The sequence below is a fragment of the Brassica napus genome, chromosome C5, assembly GCF_020379485.1.
Source record: "Brassica napus cultivar Da-Ae chromosome C5, Da-Ae, whole genome shotgun sequence".
Taxonomy (NCBI): Eukaryota; Viridiplantae; Streptophyta; class Magnoliopsida; order Brassicales; family Brassicaceae; genus Brassica; species Brassica napus.
This window is the reverse complement of record NC_063448.1, coordinates 51,060,021-51,077,240: the sequence shown is the minus strand read 5'-3', so window position 1 is coordinate 51,077,240 and position 17,220 is coordinate 51,060,021. Positions and strand designations below refer to the sequence as shown.

Here is a 17,220-nt window from a genome sequence, read left to right as displayed (position 1 = left end):
AAACAGTTGTGACTCGTTTTTTGGCATTGGATGGTTATGTCACTTGAAAGAAGAAGAAACAAGTTAGAGGAATATGAGACAACATGGCTCTGTTTATTTTGTTGATGACTGTAATTTTCCTCTTAACTTAAGTTTCATATAGTCACATCAAGAGATATAAAAAGCTAAGACAGGCTCACCGGAGCTTTAATCGCAGGCTGGTGTGATGTAATCTCATACACACAGTAACCTGAACAAAACAAATCAAGCATAAATAAATGTGATTCTTTATCAGTTACTTTGAAGTCTTGAACGTATTGGGAGTTAAACTCTTTTAATTTACCCAGCGACCATATGTCAAGACTTATATACATATGGATATGGTTGATCTTCTAAGAGCATTTCCAATGGTGTTTCCACCGTTGGAGTCCTTAAGTATATTTTACTATTTTTTTTTAAGAGTTAAGGATTCTAATGAAATAGAAAACACAAATGAGAACGAAATCAATCTCTAAAACCATTAAAATCGGAATCGGTTTGAAACCCTATTCGATTGAAAACCCCAAATCGAAAAATCCCCAGACCGTTTCGAAAATCCCGAAACCCAAGTCAAAATCACATCGAAATCGACATGCAAGCTCCCCAAGAAGAAACCCTAATCGAATAAACCCACGTATCAAGAGAGGAAGCCACTGATTTAGCAGAGTTGTGGTTGCTCTAATACCTCAGGGCACATGGTGTTAGCTCAGTGATGCAAGAAGTAATAACCCTGAGCTGTAATGCAAAATGGACCTTGTTAAAACTAGATGGGCCTAAAACTAGATGGGCCTTGTTCGAGTCCTCTCGACTCAATCCGCGCGTTTTAACTCACTCAGACAGGTTATGTTTTAGCGGCGGAGTAGTTACTAGGTCGTAAACGTGAACACGACCTGTCTGTATTGTCAGCGATGGAACTAGACTTCAAGTGTTCGGATGTCGGAGTCTGGAAGAAGGCTCTGTCTTCCTACGAATCAAAAGTCGAGTCTCTGAACAAACCAGACCTCGTCTCTCTCGACCAATACTACCGCGTCGAGCTCCCTAGTCTTCTTCACGGCCGAGACCCTAACCCTTACCTCACCACCTCCGAGCTTTCTCAGCTCATGAAATGGAAGCTCTCTCGCGGCAAATGGCGGTACTCTCTCTCTCTCTCTCTCTCTCTCTCTTTCTCTCTAAACACCCTAGATTTGATTTTTCAGTTTTGTTTTTACTTCTTCTCCCTTTTGCTCCTCCAAGGCCGCGTCTGCTCGACTTCGTGTCGTCTCTGGACGATTCGGTGGTGAAGTCTGCTTCTGAGAAGGCTTTCAAATCGCTCCCTGACATCTCCAAGGCTGTGAATGAGCTCACCGTGCTTAAAGGCGTGGGTCCCGCAACTGCCTCCGCTGTTCTGGCTGCTTACGCTCCCGACATTGCTCCGTTTATGTCCGACGAGGTACGTTTCTTCTTCTGTGTTTACAATCAGAGAGCAGCAAAGGAACAATCTTTATTCACTCTCTTTTGTTCTCTCTAATTGTGAAATGTAAAGGCAATGGAGGTGGCTCTTGGGAACTCAAAGGATTACTCTTTGAAGCGATACTTGTTGTTTGTCACTAAGCTACAGAAAAAGTCAAAGGTTAGCCTCTCTCTCTCTCTCTCTCTCTCTCAGACAAAGTTAATTGTGTGTTTTCACTTTTGTCCCTGATACACACACTTGCCTACTCTAGAATCTTCACTGATAACTGTGGTAGGAACTGTCCTGTGTTATTAGCATTAACTCTTTTCTTACTTACTGCTGCTTGCGTGATTCTATTTAGTTAGAGTCTTTACATATGCGCTGAATCATCTCACAAACAAAATCTCTTCCCTTTGGTTCTGCGTATGATGATCTTGACTGTCTTCTCTCTCGTCTAGTAGGAAAGGTGTTTAAAGCATTAGTTTAAATTTGGAGTGGACCTTGCCTTAAAATAATAGTTATGGATTGTAGGAATTAAAGTTGGAAGGAGAGTGGGGTGGGGCTTCAGATGTTGAGAGAGCTCTATGGAATTGTACTGTGCGTTCCAAGTCAAAGCCAGCCGAGAAGAGCTCATCGGAGAAGAAAAGAAAACGTAAGGAGTAACCAACCACCAAAGAACCCTGTTGTAGTATATTCATTCAGTTATCATCGGCTATTTTTTTTCTCATAATCTGGACGAATATCTAGCAGATTTTGTCATTCCCCTTGTTTGGTTACTTTCTTGCTAATTCGTGTTCTATCTGTTTTAAGATCTACCATGAAAGTCTCTGTAAGTTTTCCTGAATTTTTGAACTACTCTAGTAGTAATACTAGTATGCCTATCCATTTTCATGAGTGTTTTGGCCTCAATCACAAAGATACTCAGGATCCGTGGCTAGCCACACTGCACAAGAATAATAATACACTCAAAATGTGTATGAATCAACAGAAAGATGCTATAAAAGACAACCTGAGTTTGTTATATGCATTTAACCTGAAGATGGAAAAGATTCCCTTGAGCATCATGAATATGAATTCAACTTATTGTTACCTTAGTAGTATAAACCAAGGAATGGATACTTCCATTGTCGGTCTCGACATTGAAAGCAAGAGGTCCTGATTTCCCCAACTCAAATAACTCATTGACAAATGAGAATGACTGGCGGATCTAGGAATAGTTTTCACCCGAAACAAAACTTTAAAACACTAGTAATATAGTTACAAATTCAATTTTTCATCAGGGACATTACTAAAAATTTATATACAATATTAGCAAAAAAAAAATAATCATGGGGGGCAGCTGCCCCACCCACTCCTTTTTTTTTTTTTTTTTTTTTGAATAACCCGGTGTATCCAGGCCCCCACCGTGGTGGGTCCAGACTAGCGGCGACGGTCCGTAGCAGCCTACGTTTTCGGCCGGACCACGCCTCGGTCACCGGACGCTGGGGGAGCCCGGATTTTAAAATTTTCCCCCAGTGGCCAGCAAGAATCGAACCCGGGACCGTATAGGGGCCGAAGCTCCTTCAAGTACCACTTGGCTAACCCGCTGGTTGACCCACCCACTCCTCACCTAGCTCCGCCAGTGAGAATGAGTTAAAGATATAAGATTTTAGATTTACCATTCTCATAAACAATGTCAGAGAAAGAAGAGCAGCCAGGTCCTCCGGTTAATCAAATAAGAAGGTGGGGTCTTCTTTTAGATTGCTCAGATTTGATCAAGTAGTAGAAGAGTTGACCTTCCTCTCTGCCTCACCAGCACTACTGTACCTGAAATTAATAAACTCCAAAACTGAGAATAAAGAGCCATACATTATAAATTTATAAGGCAAAGATGAAGAAAGAGAGGAACAAAACCCGGTCTCAAGCTCAAGAGGAAGGAATATCAGCTTGCAGCTGCAGCAACTTGAGTTTGACCCCAAAAATATGGAATCTTTTCAGTTGGTATCCGCTTAACCATATAAACCGATCGATAGCCATATCTAAACCAACAAAACTCGAGTTAGTCCATAACCGAGTAGGTAAGGGGGTTTATAATAATCTTTCTGCTTTTATTATCTTTAGATCTTTGCCTTTCTCACTTCTATCCAATCAAATCTAAATCGAATATTCACAAGAAAGAATCCTGAAATAAAAAGTTGGGTCACGTGAGCTCATGCACGTAGTAGAGTAGAACGGACATAGTCGTGTGTAAAAGTGCTTTACAGTACTACGCACATGGAAGCAAGCTGATCAATGACATTAATTTTTCAACTATGTGGGCAGTTTTGTTATTTAAGAAAACACAGATCTCTCTGGGGGTAATAATAATACTACGCGGGGCTTAGTTTGCAAATTTCCGTTAAGTTGTTCGATGTTCTTCTGGGGGATGGTGGGCTGATTGTAGACAAAACGACGTCTCGGAGATTGAAACTACAGATCGTGTCTCCGCTGCTTCTTCTTTCAATCCGATTTCAGACAACCTTTTTACTCGGACAGAAGATTTCGGTTTTTTTTTTTTATTTCAGGTCAGCTTCTTTACCTTAACTCAAACTCTCTAGCTTACTCTGTTTCCTCCTTGGAGAGCTTCTTCGTTCTCTGTTTTGCTTTAGTCATCAGAAAGCTTACTCTTTTTTTTTTCTTTTCAAAAAGTTTTAAGCTTTTTTTTTTCTCCGACGAATTCAAATTTTAATATGATTTGGAATTTCATTTGTCTGTTGAATTCTGTTTTAAAAAGTAGTTTTTGAATCCTCGGGTGGTGAGTTATTGGTTTGAGTGATGAACTGCTGCTTCTGTGCTTAGTTCTCTCGCTTGTGATAGATTTTACAAGCCCTGGTTTGGTTTCAGTTGATGTTAGTTACAGAAACCGTTGTCTTTGTTCTGAACCTGTTTCCTAATTAAGAGGCTCAAGTTGTTAATAAAGCTACTGTAGTGTGGCTTAAGCCGGGTTTTACTGAACCAATATCTTCATCTCTTGTTCGTGTAACTCGAATCCCAAGCTTAGAAAAATCCTACCGTTGCAGTTACATTAACTCTGGTCTACTGGCTAAGAGAAAATAGTTAAGAGTAACTTGGGTCGGGAGTTGCAGAAACTACTTGTTTGGTTGGGCAGAACTATATTGGTTTTACTTTGTTCTCGGTGCCTTAGTGAGTTCCCTTTGCATTTTTTTTTGTTTAAACTTGGATGAAACAGCACCAACCACCAAGTATATACCCCTTGTCTGGATTATGTAAAACCTATGGTAGCTAAAAAAGATACTAGTACTTAAAACTGTTTATTTTTTCATTCCGTTCATTTAATGGTTCTCTGGTTGTTCCTTATCCATTCATATTGGTTGTTTTTGGTAAGGTGATTTAGCTTTGTAATGTTTCCCTTCTCTGCTACCTGTTAATTTCATTACCCTTCATGTTTTTCTCTTCCCCTTTGCAGTCTTTTCTTCCTCTAGTGTCTGCACCAGAGGTTAATCGCCGCACTGCAAAAGGAGCAGACGTGGATACTTGTCTCTGCAACAAGCATTAGTACATAAATCAATATGGCTGATACCAGTTCAAGGACTGATGCCTCAACTGACGGCGACACAGATCCTAGAGATCTGGGGGTTAGCTCGTAATCTGGCTCTAATCATTTAGTCATTTTATAATCTCTACAGTGTCATTCGTGGCAGGCTTGAACCGGGGTTCCCTTGGGACATTCTACCGGTAGAGCCAACTCCACAGGACTAACTCCTGATGTCAATTACATGCAGTCCGAGAGAGGGCAAATGATGCTTGCCGGTGCTTCTGATTCCAGTGATCGATCAAAAGATAAGTTGGATCAAAAGGTGATTTACTCATCTTTGCCGATCAATAACTATCTTCTTATATTGCTCATATGCATAATCCTTTTTTTTCTTCTATCCATAGACCCTTCGTAGGCTTGCTCAAAATCGAGAGGCAGCAAGGAAAAGTAGACTGAGGAAAAAGGTATATTCCTCCTCATTTCCTTGCAACATCTGTAGAAGAATAAGCTATTTGCCATTACCTTGCAACATGTTATTGTTTCCTCCATAGGCGTATGTTCAGCAGCTGGAGAACAGCCGATTGAAGCTGACTCAACTGGAGCAAGAGCTGCAAAGAGCAAGGCAGCAGGTTCAACTTTTTTTTTTTCTTCTTCTTCTTATTCGGTTTGATTCTTATAAGTAAGACTTCTGCATACATTACTAATATTTCTTACTTCCATAATTTTAGGGAGTTTTCATCTCAAGCTCTGGAGACCAAGCCCATTCTACAGGTGGAAATGGTGTGTTGTTTTCTTTCCTTTTCATTAGTTTTCTGATTGATCCTTTGGCTTGTAACTTATAGGAAAGATAGTTGCATATTCTTCATTGGCTAGTGGCTTGATGTTTGTTGATGGGTTGGTGATTGCATAACTCATCTCATGGCAACATAAGGCTTGTTTAGAGTTCATAGTTTCAAGAGTTCAGTTAGCATCTGGATGGGAAGTTAATTTTATGTTCAAGCTGGTGTAGGCTTAGGTTTGACAGGTGTGAGTATCATGGGTTTGTTATTGATCTTGTGTACTTGTCTTCCTGCAGGGGCTTTGGCATTTGATGCCGAATATTCACGATGGCTTGAAGAAAAGAACAGGCAAATGAACGAGCTGAGATCTGCTCTGAATGCTCACGCTGGTGATACCGAGCTCCGGACAATTGTGGATGGAGTGATGGCTCACTATGAGGAGCTTTTCAGGATTAAAAGCAATGCAGCTAAGAACGATGTCTTCCATATACTATCTGGAATGTGGAAAACGCCAGCTGAGAGATGTTTCTTGTGGCTTGGCGGGTTCCGTTCATCAGAACTTCTCAAGGTGAGATATAAGTTCATTGGATGGTCTAAAACAAACCAACTCTAACGGGTCAAAACTTTTACAACAGCTTCTTGCGAATCAGCTGGAGCCAATGACAGAGCGACAGGTGTTGGGCATCAACAGCTTGCAGCAGACGTCCCAGCAGGCTGAAGATGCGTTATCTCAAGGGATGGAGAGTTTACAGCAATCGTTAGCTGAGACTTTGTCTAGTGGAACTCTTGGTTCATGTTCGTCTGATAATGTTGCGAGCTACATGGGTCAGATGGCCATGGCAATGGGGCAATTAGGCACACTCGAAGGCTTTATCCGCCAGGTACATTTGGAATGCGAATGTATGTTCGTTAGATATATCCTGTAATGAAAAGAGATAAATCTTATGCATAGGTATCTCTGTCTGTTATTGGAGTTCATAGGGCATGCATTTCTTGGTGACAGGCTGATAACTTGAGGCTGCAAACACTGCAACAGATGATTAGAGTGTTAACAACGCGTCAGTCAGCTCGTGCTCTTCTTGCTATACATGATTATTCATCTCGACTACGGGCCCTTAGTTCCTTGTGGCTTGCCAGGCCAAGAGAGTGAACACACGAGAATAGTGCGTTGCTCAGCTCTATACATAATTGTACGGTAGGGACACTCCTTCCAAGAGAGAGAGAGAGAGAGAGAGAGAGATCACAAAGCAAGGCCTTCTCAGATTCTTACCAAAAGCAATATTTTTGGGAAAGAAGATACAGATTTAGAAATGGTTTCCTTAGATTGTTGTGTGTGTTGTAATCTTTAGCCAATCAGGTTGTGTAGTTTATAGAGAGTGAATGTTTAGATCATCAGTGCAAGATCTTAGCAACCAACATGACAGAAGATGGGATAATTTCAGGAATTTGGATTGTATGATAATCATAAGTCAAATAGACATTCAGTTTACATTAAGAGTTGGAAAGAAAAGAGAGCTGATTATGTACCTTGAAATCATAGCATTGTTTGCGCAGCTAACACTGTCACAGATAAAACTTGAATGTTTGGCGAAATTAATACAAATGAAAATGTCTAATTATTCTTGAATTTGGTAAATCCAGTAGAGAAAAACAATCACCAGCTCAAAAGTAGTTGCTGGTGTAGAAGTTCTTGAGAAAATCAGACTTCCCTTGATCCTTGCTTCCAGTATTCTGGACGAGCCCTTCACCCACCACGTACTGACCAATAATGTGGTGACGCTGCTTTGCGTGATCCACAATGTCAGTAAGCTCTTCCATTCCCTTGAATAACAGAAGATCAATTACCTGCAGAAGCAACGAACTATCATCAGGAATACTTTACATTGCATTCTAAAAAGAGAACCAAAACAACACGAGACCAATGCATCCAAAGACACAAGAAAGCTGCCTTCAACTAATAGTTCAAAACTCAAACAGATTGCCACACAACCAAATCTTAACACAGGGTACTACTAAAGAGAAAGAATCTATTAATCCTTCACATACAGAAGGAACCACGAGGTAGCACAGCTTTAACATTAAGTAACGGTGTAAAGCTCCCACCTTTCAGCTCTGAGCAAATCTCCACCCACCCAGAGGATAAAGCTTTCAACTTTCAAACATAGATGACAGTTAAAAAAAAAGTCAAAATCGCAATAGGAAGTAAAGACTGATCTCCTAAACATCAATGAAGCAATCAGCTTAACAATACAGGAAACCGTTCAAATGTTTCGTGTCGATGTGGTAACCAATGAGAGTGAGATTAGGGGAAATGCCTTAGGATCGGTGACGTGAGCGTTATTACGAATCTGAGCAGAGATCGCAAAGCGGAGCTGAGAAGGCGCGACGACATCTTGTAGATTGTAAATGTCCATTACGGTGGGGAGGGATCTACACGCAGCTCTGAAGAAATCGAAAACACGGCGGCGAGCCTCCGTCAGGTTAGCTGAGTTCGGCGGAACTCCGATCTTCCTCAACGTGAAAGGTGCTGCCATCTGATTGATCTTACGCTGGTGAATCGCTCAAGAGAGAGAGTCTTTCCTTCTCTTCCTGAGATAAAAACAGAGTAAACATCTGAACAGTCAACGACGTCTTTTGACGCCGAGTCTTTCAGGTTTCGGTTTAATCTCTGGTTTAAATCATAATGGATTGAACCAAATTGGTTTTCTGAAGAAGAGTAGAAAGATCATTGCCAATAACGACGTCGTTTCAAAAAGAGTAGCCAAATGGGCCTATTTAATATTTTTGGATAATGGGCCTAATCGATAAAAATGAAATCTGAGGAGGAAGAATAATTTGTAAATAGAACCGGTCGTAGTTACCTCAGTTTAGTTTAAATCATATTTGATTGAACCAGTTGGCTTTCTGAATAAGGGTAAAATGGTCATTTTCGTCCATTCCGTTGGTGTTTCTCAGCTGTCTTAAACCCTCTCTCAAGGACTTGGCGCCGTTCTTGGTTTATCATTCTCATGGCGGCGGAAACAAAGATGGTGAAGGACGTGGTTCCCAACTACAGCGATAACGAAGAAGAAGAGAACTTCTCAGACGATGGAGACTGGGGAGATTGGGAAGCAGCTGATAAGGACGACGACGACGTCCTCGAATCTGATTTCGTTTGTTTGTTCTGTGAATCACGCTTCGCTTCGTGTGATTCACTCTTCGAGCACTGTCGTCTGAGCCACGGTTTTGATTTTCATGGAGCTAGAAAGGCACTGAAGCTGGACTTCTACGCTTCGTTTAAGCTCATCAACTATATCCGCTCACAGGTTGGTGAATCTCTCTGTTTCTCATTCTCTGTTTCTCGTGCTCTGTTTTATTGATAAAGTTTGTTCCTTTAATGAAACTAGGTGGCTGCGAACAAATGCTGGAGCTGGGGAGCTTTGCAGAAGTGCCAACTCGAAGCCAAAGATGTGAACTTTCCTTGGGATGAAGAGAAGTATCTGAAGCCCTTTTGGCAGGAGGATTCGCTTTTGTACAGCTTTGTAGATGACGAGGAGGAGGAAGATGAAGAAGAGGCGTTAGACAGAGAAGATTTGATTGAGGATTTGCAGAAACTTGGGGATTTGAGCATTGTTGATGATGAAGCTATCGGGGAGAGCTCCATGACAAACAATGGCAAATGCAAGGATGTTAATCGTATCTCAAACTGCGATGATGTGAAACAAATAGTCAATGGGAAAGATAAAGAACCGAGAGTTTGTGATGGGAGGCTAGTTGGTAGGAACATCAGAAAAGTGAATGAGAACTATTTTGGATCTTATAGTTCTTTCGGCATTCACAGGGAGATGATAAGTGATAAGGTAAATGCATTTAAAATTTTGGTAAATAATGTCAATATGAACTAACTTGCAAATGTGGGAGTGTGTTTCTCAACTGTTGGATGTATTCTCCTTCGCAGGTTAGAACAGAAGCTTACCGGGATGCACTTTTGAAGAATCCGTCTCTCTTGTCTGGCTCTGTTGTAATGGATGTTGGTTGTGGAACTGGAATATTGAGGTAACTCTCACTCTATATTGGCCATTTCATTCTCTTCAGGGATCCTCTCACTCATTCTCAGTTATTGCATCTATTTTCTAAAACTAAACATGTTATTAAAGTTTTTACTTGCGTCTTCTTGTCTGGTGGCTCTAATTGCCTGTTTTGTTTCGCATTCTGAAGGCTTTCTTTACTTTACCATGTCTATATGCAGATTGTTTGATTGTTTATGCCAAAAGTTTGGTGTTTCTTATTTAGGATATGGATGCAATATCCTAATTGAAAAGGAATAATGTACATTTTTTTTTCCTTTTACATGCAGTCTCTTTGCTGCTAAAGCTGGGGCGTCAAGGGTGGTTGCAGTTGAAGCTAGTGAGAAGATGGCCAAAGTTGCAACGAAGGTTAGTTTTCTCTACTTTCTAAATCGTTTTTCGTTATCTTATATTTCTCATATATTAATTTTTTTTCTCCCGTTATTTTTCGTAACAGATTGCCAAGGATAACAAAGTGTTTAATGATAAGGAGCACAGTGGGGTACTTGAAGTTGCAAATTCAATGGTGGAAGAGCTAGAAAAATCCATAAAGATTCAACCGCATAGTGTTGATGTGTTAGTCAGCGAATGGATGGGATACTGCCTTCTATATGAGTCAATGCTCACTTCTGTGCTCTATGCAAGAGATCGGTGGTTGAAGCCTGGAGGTGCAATCCTCCCTGACACAGCCACAATGGTAAAAAACACTTTATTTATTTTTCTCTCTTGATGTTGTTTCTTCTTCTGAAGTCACATCGGTGAGTGTTATCTCTGTTTACTCCTTGGGATCAGTTAGTTGCTGGATTTGGAAAAGGCGCCACAAGTCTCCCTTTCTGGGAAGATGTCTATGGCTTTGACATGTCCTCAATTGGTAAAGAAATTCTTGAAGATACAGCTCGGATTCCCATTGTTGACGTTATAGAGGAGCGTGATTTAGTGACACAGCCTGCACTTCTCCAGGTTTGAAAGCTCAAGTTTTATTTGTTTCTCCCAACAAAAAAGACAAGTTACTTGAACTTTTTATGTTTCTTTTGTTTGTAGTCATTTGACCTGGCTACCATGATACCAGATGAAGTAGATTTCACAGCAACAGCAACACTCGAACCCACAGAGGCAGAAACAGAAGCTAGGTTGTGCCATGGTGTTGTGCTGTGGTTCGACACAGGTTTCACGGATAGGTTCTGCAAGGAAAACCCAACCGTGCTATCCACATCACCCTACACTCCCCCAACACATTGGGCACAAACGGTCTTGACTTTTCAAGAACCAATCTCATTGGCACCGGCAACTGTTTTGTCTGGTGATGATAGACGAGGAGCCGTTGGAACGAAAGAATGTCCCGCCTCAAGCATTCAACTTCGCGTGAGTGTTGCAAGAGCGTCTGAGCATCGCAGCATTGATGTCTCATTAGAGACTACAGGGGTGAGCTCAAAGGGTCAGAAGCGTCGTTGGCCAGTTCAGATATTTAATCTATGAATGTGATTGTTGTACCCTTTTGTAAGACTCATTTTCTGCATTTTTGATCTACAACAAAGATGATGATTAACTTCAATTTTGCTAAAGGTCTTTTCATTAATCAAATTGGTAGAATTTTTAAATTTGGAAATGATTTAGATTTGCGTAAAACGTATCAACTAAGAGTCATTTTCTGGATTTTCTGCTATTAAACATAGTATTAGGACCCTAAGTTGTGTTTAGAGATGGAAAAAGTAAGTACCAACTGTTAAGAAGATTTTTATTAACGCTTATTTTGATAAATAAGAAAGAGAAACAGTAAAAGATCCACTCGCTCATAGCCTGAGGTGATCACTAGAAAGCTTAACATTAAAAAACAACTCTCTAGGAAAAGGATTTACAGATGATAGCATAGTTACAGAGAAGTTGACGTTGCAAATAAGGAAAAGTAATATATAATCTATGATGAATCTACTGGTTCGGTTTTAAGGGGTGCACCACCTGAAGACGATGCATCGCTTCCATTTTGGTTTTGGTTTTGGAGGTAAAGGCTGTTTCCTACCATGGAATCACTGACCAGTCCTGCTTCCACGTCAAATTTAAGCGTCCTCTTGCGGTTGGTGCTGCAGCTGCTATGCCACAAAATGAGATATATCTTTATATGCGGGATGGTCTTATGCACATTGCACATATGGAAGAAGCTGATGAGGAGATATGTTTTTTTTTTTTAAACTTACTTGTTCAACCGGTTGTTGATGGCAGATAGGTCTTTTGAAGGGCTCTGGTAAGCATGTGTGCTCTCTCCAACACAAGCATAGTAACTCTTTGAGCTGTGTGAAATAAGAGCATCCATCTGCAAACACACCAACACACGGAAGGTTTAGCCAAAACAACCTTGTCACCAACCTTCCCTCATGACTCTCTCATATCATGATACTAGGATATCTACCTTTGATCCCCGAAGGGGAGAAACATAAACATTGTGCACAGCAGATACTTTTTTAGGGGACATGTCTGGAACACTTGGAAACACAGACACCTTTGGCGATCCAGGACAATGACCTGTAAATCCAATATAAGACAGTCAATTAACTTAAATATTTCATTCATGGATAAAAAGCTCACATAACCTAGCATTTCTAAACTACCTTCAGGTTTATTATTGGCTTCCATAGCCTGGTCTTTTTTCACAGGAATTATCTCCACCAGCAACGGCTTTACGGCAGGAATAAACATCTCGTTGTAGAATGTGATGATGTCTACATGATCTGGCCCCACTCTCTGTTACACAAGTTATTGATGACAAAGTTTTAGTCTTCTTCACAAAACAAACTAGACCTGTTCAACTTAAAGTTAAGGGTGTATATATATATATATATATATTAAATTACCCCTTGACCTTGACGGCGACTCTGATGCGAATCCACATAAACGCTGCGGAAAACTAGTGGTTTACACTGTGGTTGCTTCCTATAGTTGTATATGATTTCCCTGAAAGTTAGGCTCATTTGGGATATCTAGAGGGAGTTCATGGAAGAAAAAAAAGTGTTAGCCGAAGAGAAGTCAATATAAACCAGACAACATCAACGTAAGACCAGGAATAACGCTGCTCACCTTGGCCACTCCGTAAAAGCAACAGAGAATGATCTGGTCAATATGCCGGTTAAATAAAAGAGAAGTCCGCTGAGCAAGTACATGTTGGAAGAGACGATATACACTCTCCCTTATCTGCTGCGAAAGTTGTAACCTTTCCACCATTCCATTTATTCTGACAGCAGCCAGTTTATTAATCTGGGGAACAACATCATTGAATGAATACGACATTAAAACATTAGCCAGCCTAATCAGCACTATCACGTTTTATGTGCTATATTTTAGTTACATCCAAGTCCAACCAAACGATTAATCAAAAGTTCTAGTGCATTAGACCAAAGATTGCATTGACCTACCTTAGTGAAGAAAATGTTGATACCAGTTTCTGCACAAGTTTCTCCACCGCCTCCTGGGTTTGGCCGTGTCGGACTGTACACAAATATCCGAAAAGGTAAGCTTAACAAGTACATGGATAAACTCAGGAAAAGCAAACTAGATTGATAGACTTTAGATTAAAAAAAAGAAAATTAATAACCAAAATGTACCTAGCAAAGGCAGACTGCAACGGAGGTGGCAGCATCTTTGATTTAACGTTGCCAAAGGCCAACAGACGATCCTTTACCGGTGATGTAAAGGAATTGCGTTCAACTAGAATGCTGCGGTAATCTGTACACTGTCTTTTGGGCGATTTTATATCCCCATTTTGACCTGTGTGGCAGTAAAATTTGAAGTTTGTGGTAAGAGCAAGTTCGATTTTAACTGCTTTGACTCAAATACAAATTAAATTACCTGGACATGTTTCATGCTTTTGGATATATGGTGCATGATGTGATCCTTCGGAGAAATTAATAAGAGCTGCAATTGCATCCAGAGATGGCATCGGTTCAGCTAGTAATCCGAGCCGGTTGATCTCCAACGCAAGCAATGGCCTGGCAACGATCAGAGAGTTGTACATTGAAGAGCCTTTCTCCCATACCATACTCTCGAGTAGCCGTTCCTCCAGTGAGTTCAGATGCCGTCTCAACTCTCTAGGTAGAGAATCCTCGTGTCTGATGAAACTCTCTATAACCTTGCAGAGATCAAAGGCTGTGATCCCAGTCCTCTCAAGAACCGCCGGGAACAACATCGTTATGGATTTGTGGGTAGCCAGAACCAGTTCAGCTGAACAAGCCAGCATGCATCTATGGAACCTCTCATTCGTCAACAAAGAGTTTAAGTTGTTTGCATGCAAAATCTGAGCTTCTGCTATACACATTGCCTCGAGAACTCTGTAGTATAACTTCACAGCTTCTAATCTTCGCTGTTCTGCCCATATGTCATCCATTAGGTTAACAGGTTGTAAACTTCCCCCTGCACATCGGTCCCCAAGGGAGCTATTTGGAAAAATAGCTTCCAACATTACATGTGCTCTTCGTGTGACATCCGTTGTTATATCCCTATCGCAGGATTTGAGGAAATGCTCCAACCCAGGTGAAGGTTTTGGCAGAAGCGGACATATAACCGTCCTGAGCCATTTGGCAGTTGTCATTGCTGTGCTTACTGGTGTCGCTGTCAACTTGATGGCACCGCTAATAGTATTTGTCTTAGCAGCAGGTGACTTATGAGGAGAGAGTGGACTTATAAATGTCCTCGCAGGTGAGCTCAAAGAATCAATTTTCCTCTTAACACCAGTAACATTTACAGCTCCTGCAGATAAGCTTCCGGATCCGAGTAAGCTATCCTCTTCATTGATGAACACCCTCTCATCAAGTTCGCCTTTATTGCAAACTGAATCTTCGTAATCTTTTTCTAGTGTGATCAAGCTAGTTGAGATGGATGCCTCATCCAGTAAATCCTCAAAGTAAGTCAAGCCATCTGAAAATGAAACTCCAATCAGGTAACGTTTCAATCAACTCATGAATTTGTGAAAGGAAAATGTTCTTAGACCAACCTGGGTTAATATTATCTAGCTTGTCAATTTTGCAAGTGGATGCTGAAGATGTCTTTTTCTTCAATATTGTTTCTATCAAATTATTTGCCTGGTCCATTATTTTCTTCAACTCATCTTCTGAGGCGTCATATATCTTGCAAAGTGATGCAACCAAGTCTACCTCTTTGTCACCTTTCTTAACTGAAATTAAACACATAAATGAGAATAGAGAATATATATTTTCAACGCCGCCGTGGTTACATGAAGAGGAGAACATAAACACTTACCAAAACGTGAAGAGTCTTGGATGCTGAAATTTCTAAACCGACAAGGGACGTGTAGGATCAAAATACCCTGATGTCAAAAAGAATGAGAAAGTGAGTACAAAGAACAAGACTAAAATAAATAACGGACAAGGGAGTACTTCAAAGGTAGTCACTAACCAATATAGAAACTAGGCCATTGGTGCATGTCACAAGGTCTTTAAACCGACTAAAAGCGTGGTTTCGGAGTGCCAGAAAGAGTAACCACCCAAAACGGTAACTATCTGGCAAATAACTAGCAGAGTTCGCTGAGGTATTTTCTGCGTTTGCATCGTATGTCAAGAAAAACTCCTGGTACCCACGTTTGTAGTATCTGTCACCAAATGTACCAAAAACGTTATACATACACGACAATTCACTAGAGCTATTCACATGAAATTCTAAATCGTGATAATATAGAAAGTCGGAGGAATAATTCAAGCTCTCTTCTGATTATTGCATAATGAGAAAGTTTTCTTCTCGGATTCAGGTATAACAGACTGTATCTATGTCAATCATTATCATGCGAAAGAACAAGAAAAATGAAAAGACGAAACAGAGGAGGGGAACTAAACTCACTTGCTTAGAAGGCTAAGATGCACAAAGTTTGCTTGAAGCTCCTTTGCCTAGTAATTAGATATTAGGAAAAGGAAACACAGGTTAAGAGAAGAAGTAAAACTTAGAAGTGATGAATTATATAGAAAAAGAGCTTAAGCAGAACCTGAAGTCTGTTCTCCCAGTCTGCGCCATAAAGCTCACATAGCACAGGGCCAGCCTTGACCACAAATTGAGGTAACTCTTTAAAGAAATCCACAATACTGAAACAGAAACAAAGAATATAATCAATGCAAATGTATAAAGAGAAAGGTAAGAAGAAAAGACGAGTTGGGCATTACGTACTTGAGCTTTAGAGCCCTCAGTATCTGACAAAGATTAAACTTATTATCACCAGACACAGACTGTCCGTCCACTTGTTTTCTAAGAGTAAGCATCTTCACTGAGTAGAGAACAAACGCAAACCAGAACCTCTCTACTTCCTCCCGCTAATAAGTAAAATAACAACGACTTAGTCATAGTGAACCATACTCTTTAAGTCTTAACAAAAAAAAAGAGAAGAAACAATAATTATATATTCACCGTTCCACTTCCAATGTTAGCCATGTTTGCTGACAAAATCGGTTTGGTTTCAGTAAACAACTTCAAAGCTTGATCGCAAATGCTCCCTTCAAGAGACAGAACTTTCTGCAAATAAGAAAATCAATTCTAGGGATTAGAGCTTATCTAATCTTCAAATCATCCTCAGTGGTATCTACGTATAATGTATATAAACAGGCAAAGATAAAGAGTAGAACCTCGCATAAGTCAGAGAGAATGGCTTCACTTCTTTTACCATTGGGGTCAATGGGTGGGGTCACTGGTGGCTGAACTTCTTCCATGGTCGTGTCAGCTCAGCTGAAAAACATAAAAAAAAAAAAAAATTAACTTAATTGCTCTTACGGATAAATAAAAGACAGTACTTTTTCAAGGCAATAGGATGCGTAAATTGAACCACATCGAACAATGATTCTAACACTATGAGAGGAAATAAAACTCGCAAATTCCACAATAAAGTTTCGATTTTTTTTTTCTCAGGAGAAAAAGTTTTCAAAGTTGCAATTGAAGAACGAAATTAAGAAAATTCAGGGCCTAATTAAAAAAAATTCAAATCGAAGGATAGACACGAGGGGGAAAGATCTTACATTTGTTTCTGTATCACAGATCCCACAAAAAGGAGACGTCAGCTGGTTAAAGCTGAACAAAGGATCCAACTTTTAAGAACTCTTCACTTGAAATCGACGAATTAAACAGTGAGGAAAAGGAGAGATCTCTGTCAATCTCCTACCAATTTTCCCTCTCTTCTGACTCTTTCTCTCTCTCTCTAGACTGTTGTGGGGTATGATTTGTGCGGCAAACCCTAGAAAATAATACATCTTGCGCGGGAAAAACAATACCAAGTATACATACACATACATGCGTATACATTTTACATACGCGCACTCTCAACCAATGATATCTCGACACGTACCCTCCTTTGACCCCGGTTTACCGCCAAAACTTACTTTACTGTTGCGTGAAAGTCTGGGAGGGAAAAAAAAGATTCTCGCCGTCTGGGGTTTCGTGACTGCGACAAAGCCT

The 17,220-nt window shown here is 40.4% G+C and overlaps 5 protein-coding genes across 14 annotated transcripts; 3 read left to right on the top strand and 2 right to left on the bottom strand.

The window, feature by feature from the left end:
• Nucleotides 1-752: 752 nt before the first annotated feature.
• Nucleotides 753-2,341, top strand: BNAC05G40820D. The gene is made up of 4 exons (XM_013876283.3): nucleotides 753-1,150; nucleotides 1,252-1,447; nucleotides 1,541-1,627; nucleotides 1,979-2,341. Exons 1-4 carry the CDS (start codon nucleotides 927-929, stop codon nucleotides 2,108-2,110), a joined length of 639 nt encoding a protein of 212 aa, XP_013731737.1. The 5' UTR covers nucleotides 753-926; the 3' UTR covers nucleotides 2,111-2,341.
• Nucleotides 2,342-3,770: 1,429 nt separating this feature from the next.
• Nucleotides 3,771-7,235, top strand: LOC106435410 (transcription factor TGA6-like). Of its 6 annotated transcripts, none has more exons than XM_013876289.3 (9): nucleotides 3,771-3,990; nucleotides 4,893-5,061; nucleotides 5,209-5,283; nucleotides 5,366-5,425; nucleotides 5,513-5,590; nucleotides 5,690-5,741; nucleotides 6,037-6,308; nucleotides 6,376-6,621; nucleotides 6,744-7,235. In XM_013876289.3, exons 2-9 carry the CDS (start codon nucleotides 4,996-4,998, stop codon nucleotides 6,888-6,890), a joined length of 996 nt encoding a protein of 331 aa, XP_013731743.1. In that variant the 5' UTR covers nucleotides 3,771-3,990; nucleotides 4,893-4,995; the 3' UTR covers nucleotides 6,891-7,235. The 6 variants fall into 6 exon arrangements, with proteins under 6 accessions (XP_013731743.1, XP_013731747.1, XP_013731750.1 ...); XM_013876293.3 differs by having other exon boundaries at nucleotides 3,837-3,990; nucleotides 6,693-6,877; XM_013876296.3 differs by having other exon boundaries at nucleotides 3,838-3,990; nucleotides 6,376-6,640.
• Nucleotides 7,177-8,410, bottom strand: LOC106435411 (NADH dehydrogenase [ubiquinone] 1 alpha subcomplex subunit 6-like). 3 transcript variants are annotated; one of them, XM_013876299.3, is made up of 3 exons: nucleotides 8,056-8,368; nucleotides 7,399-7,585; nucleotides 7,177-7,315 (listed from the first exon to the last, which is right to left on the bottom strand). In XM_013876299.3, the coding sequence occupies exons 1-2, from the start codon at nucleotides 8,272-8,274 to the stop codon at nucleotides 7,403-7,405; spliced, it is 402 nt and encodes a 133-aa protein (XP_013731753.1). In that variant the 5' UTR covers nucleotides 8,275-8,368; the 3' UTR covers nucleotides 7,177-7,315; nucleotides 7,399-7,402. The 3 variants fall into 3 exon arrangements, with proteins under 3 accessions (XP_013731753.1, XP_013731752.1, XP_013731751.1); XM_013876298.3 differs by having other exon boundaries at nucleotides 7,177-7,300; XM_013876297.3 differs by having other exon boundaries at nucleotides 7,177-7,585; nucleotides 8,056-8,410.
• Nucleotides 8,411-8,637: 227 nt separating this feature from the next.
• On the top strand, nucleotides 8,638-11,384 carry LOC106435382 (probable protein arginine N-methyltransferase 3). The gene is made up of 7 exons (XM_013876258.3): nucleotides 8,638-9,045; nucleotides 9,127-9,579; nucleotides 9,678-9,775; nucleotides 10,077-10,155; nucleotides 10,244-10,483; nucleotides 10,579-10,746; nucleotides 10,828-11,384. The coding sequence occupies exons 1-7, from the start codon at nucleotides 8,749-8,751 to the stop codon at nucleotides 11,260-11,262; spliced, it is 1,770 nt and encodes a 589-aa protein (XP_013731712.1). The 5' UTR covers nucleotides 8,638-8,748; the 3' UTR covers nucleotides 11,263-11,384.
• A 123-nt stretch (nucleotides 11,385-11,507) lies between these two features.
• LOC106435408 (retinoblastoma-related protein 1) lies at nucleotides 11,508-17,016 on the bottom strand. Of its 3 annotated transcripts, none has more exons than XM_013876286.3 (18): nucleotides 16,785-17,016; nucleotides 16,398-16,497; nucleotides 16,183-16,287; nucleotides 15,946-16,088; nucleotides 15,767-15,863; nucleotides 15,625-15,671; nucleotides 15,187-15,379; nucleotides 15,031-15,097; nucleotides 14,765-14,944; nucleotides 13,624-14,688; nucleotides 13,380-13,542; nucleotides 13,191-13,263; nucleotides 12,856-13,032; nucleotides 12,633-12,758; nucleotides 12,390-12,522; nucleotides 12,191-12,303; nucleotides 11,979-12,094; nucleotides 11,508-11,873 (listed from the first exon to the last, which is right to left on the bottom strand). In XM_013876286.3, the coding sequence occupies exons 2-18, from the start codon at nucleotides 16,479-16,481 to the stop codon at nucleotides 11,702-11,704; spliced, it is 3,054 nt and encodes a 1,017-aa protein (XP_013731740.1). In that variant the 5' UTR covers nucleotides 16,482-16,497; nucleotides 16,785-17,016; the 3' UTR covers nucleotides 11,508-11,701. The 3 variants fall into 3 exon arrangements, with proteins under 3 accessions (XP_013731740.1, XP_013731742.1, XP_013731741.1); XM_013876288.3 differs by having other exon boundaries at nucleotides 11,590-11,896; XM_013876287.3 differs by having other exon boundaries at nucleotides 11,590-11,870.
• Between the last annotated feature and the right edge of the window lie 204 nt (nucleotides 17,017-17,220).

What these genes read in the sequence shown, in the direction of transcription:
- BNAC05G40820D (XM_013876283.3), top strand. Translation starts at nt 927, where the DNA reads ATGGAACTAGACTTCAAGTGTTCGGATGTCGGAGTCTGGAAGAAGGCT. An exon ending in CTCTCTCGCGGCAAATGGCG is followed by an intron (nt 1,151 to 1,251) that starts GTACTCTCTCTC and finishes TGCTCCTCCAAG; the next exon opens with GCCGCGTCTGCTCGACTTCG. An exon ending in AGCTACAGAAAAAGTCAAAG is followed by an intron (nt 1,628 to 1,978) that starts GTTAGCCTCTCT and finishes TATGGATTGTAG; the next exon opens with GAATTAAAGTTGGAAGGAGA.
- LOC106435410 (XM_013876289.3), top strand. Translation starts at nt 4,996, where the DNA reads ATGGCTGATACCAGTTCAAGGACTGATGCCTCAACTGACGGCGACACA. An exon ending in TGCAAAGAGCAAGGCAGCAG is followed by an intron (nt 5,591 to 5,689) that starts GTTCAACTTTTT and finishes CCATAATTTTAG; the next exon opens with GGAGTTTTCATCTCAAGCTC. An exon ending in GTTCATCAGAACTTCTCAAG is followed by an intron (nt 6,309 to 6,375) that starts GTGAGATATAAG and finishes CTTTTACAACAG; the next exon opens with CTTCTTGCGAATCAGCTGGA.
- LOC106435411 (XM_013876297.3), bottom strand. Translation starts at nt 8,274, where the DNA reads ATGGCAGCACCTTTCACGTTGAGGAAGATCGGAGTTCCGCCGAACTCA. An exon ending in CTCACGTCACCGATCCTAAG is followed by an intron (nt 7,586 to 8,055) that starts GCATTTCCCCTA and finishes TTGCTTCTGCAG; the next exon opens with GTAATTGATCTTCTGTTATT.
- LOC106435382 (XM_013876258.3), top strand. Translation starts at nt 8,749, where the DNA reads ATGGCGGCGGAAACAAAGATGGTGAAGGACGTGGTTCCCAACTACAGC. An exon ending in TGTGGAACTGGAATATTGAG is followed by an intron (nt 9,776 to 10,076) that starts GTAACTCTCACT and finishes TTTTACATGCAG; the next exon opens with TCTCTTTGCTGCTAAAGCTG. An exon ending in TGGCCAAAGTTGCAACGAAG is followed by an intron (nt 10,156 to 10,243) that starts GTTAGTTTTCTC and finishes TTTTCGTAACAG; the next exon opens with ATTGCCAAGGATAACAAAGT.
- LOC106435408 (XM_013876286.3), bottom strand. Translation starts at nt 16,481, where the DNA reads ATGGAAGAAGTTCAGCCACCAGTGACCCCACCCATTGACCCCAATGGT. An exon ending in TTCTCTCTGACTTATGCGAG is followed by an intron (nt 16,288 to 16,397) that starts GTTCTACTCTTT and finishes TCTTATTTGCAG; the next exon opens with AAAGTTCTGTCTCTTGAAGG. An exon ending in CTAACATTGGAAGTGGAACG is followed by an intron (nt 16,089 to 16,182) that starts GTGAATATATAA and finishes TTTACTTATTAG; the next exon opens with CGGGAGGAAGTAGAGAGGTT.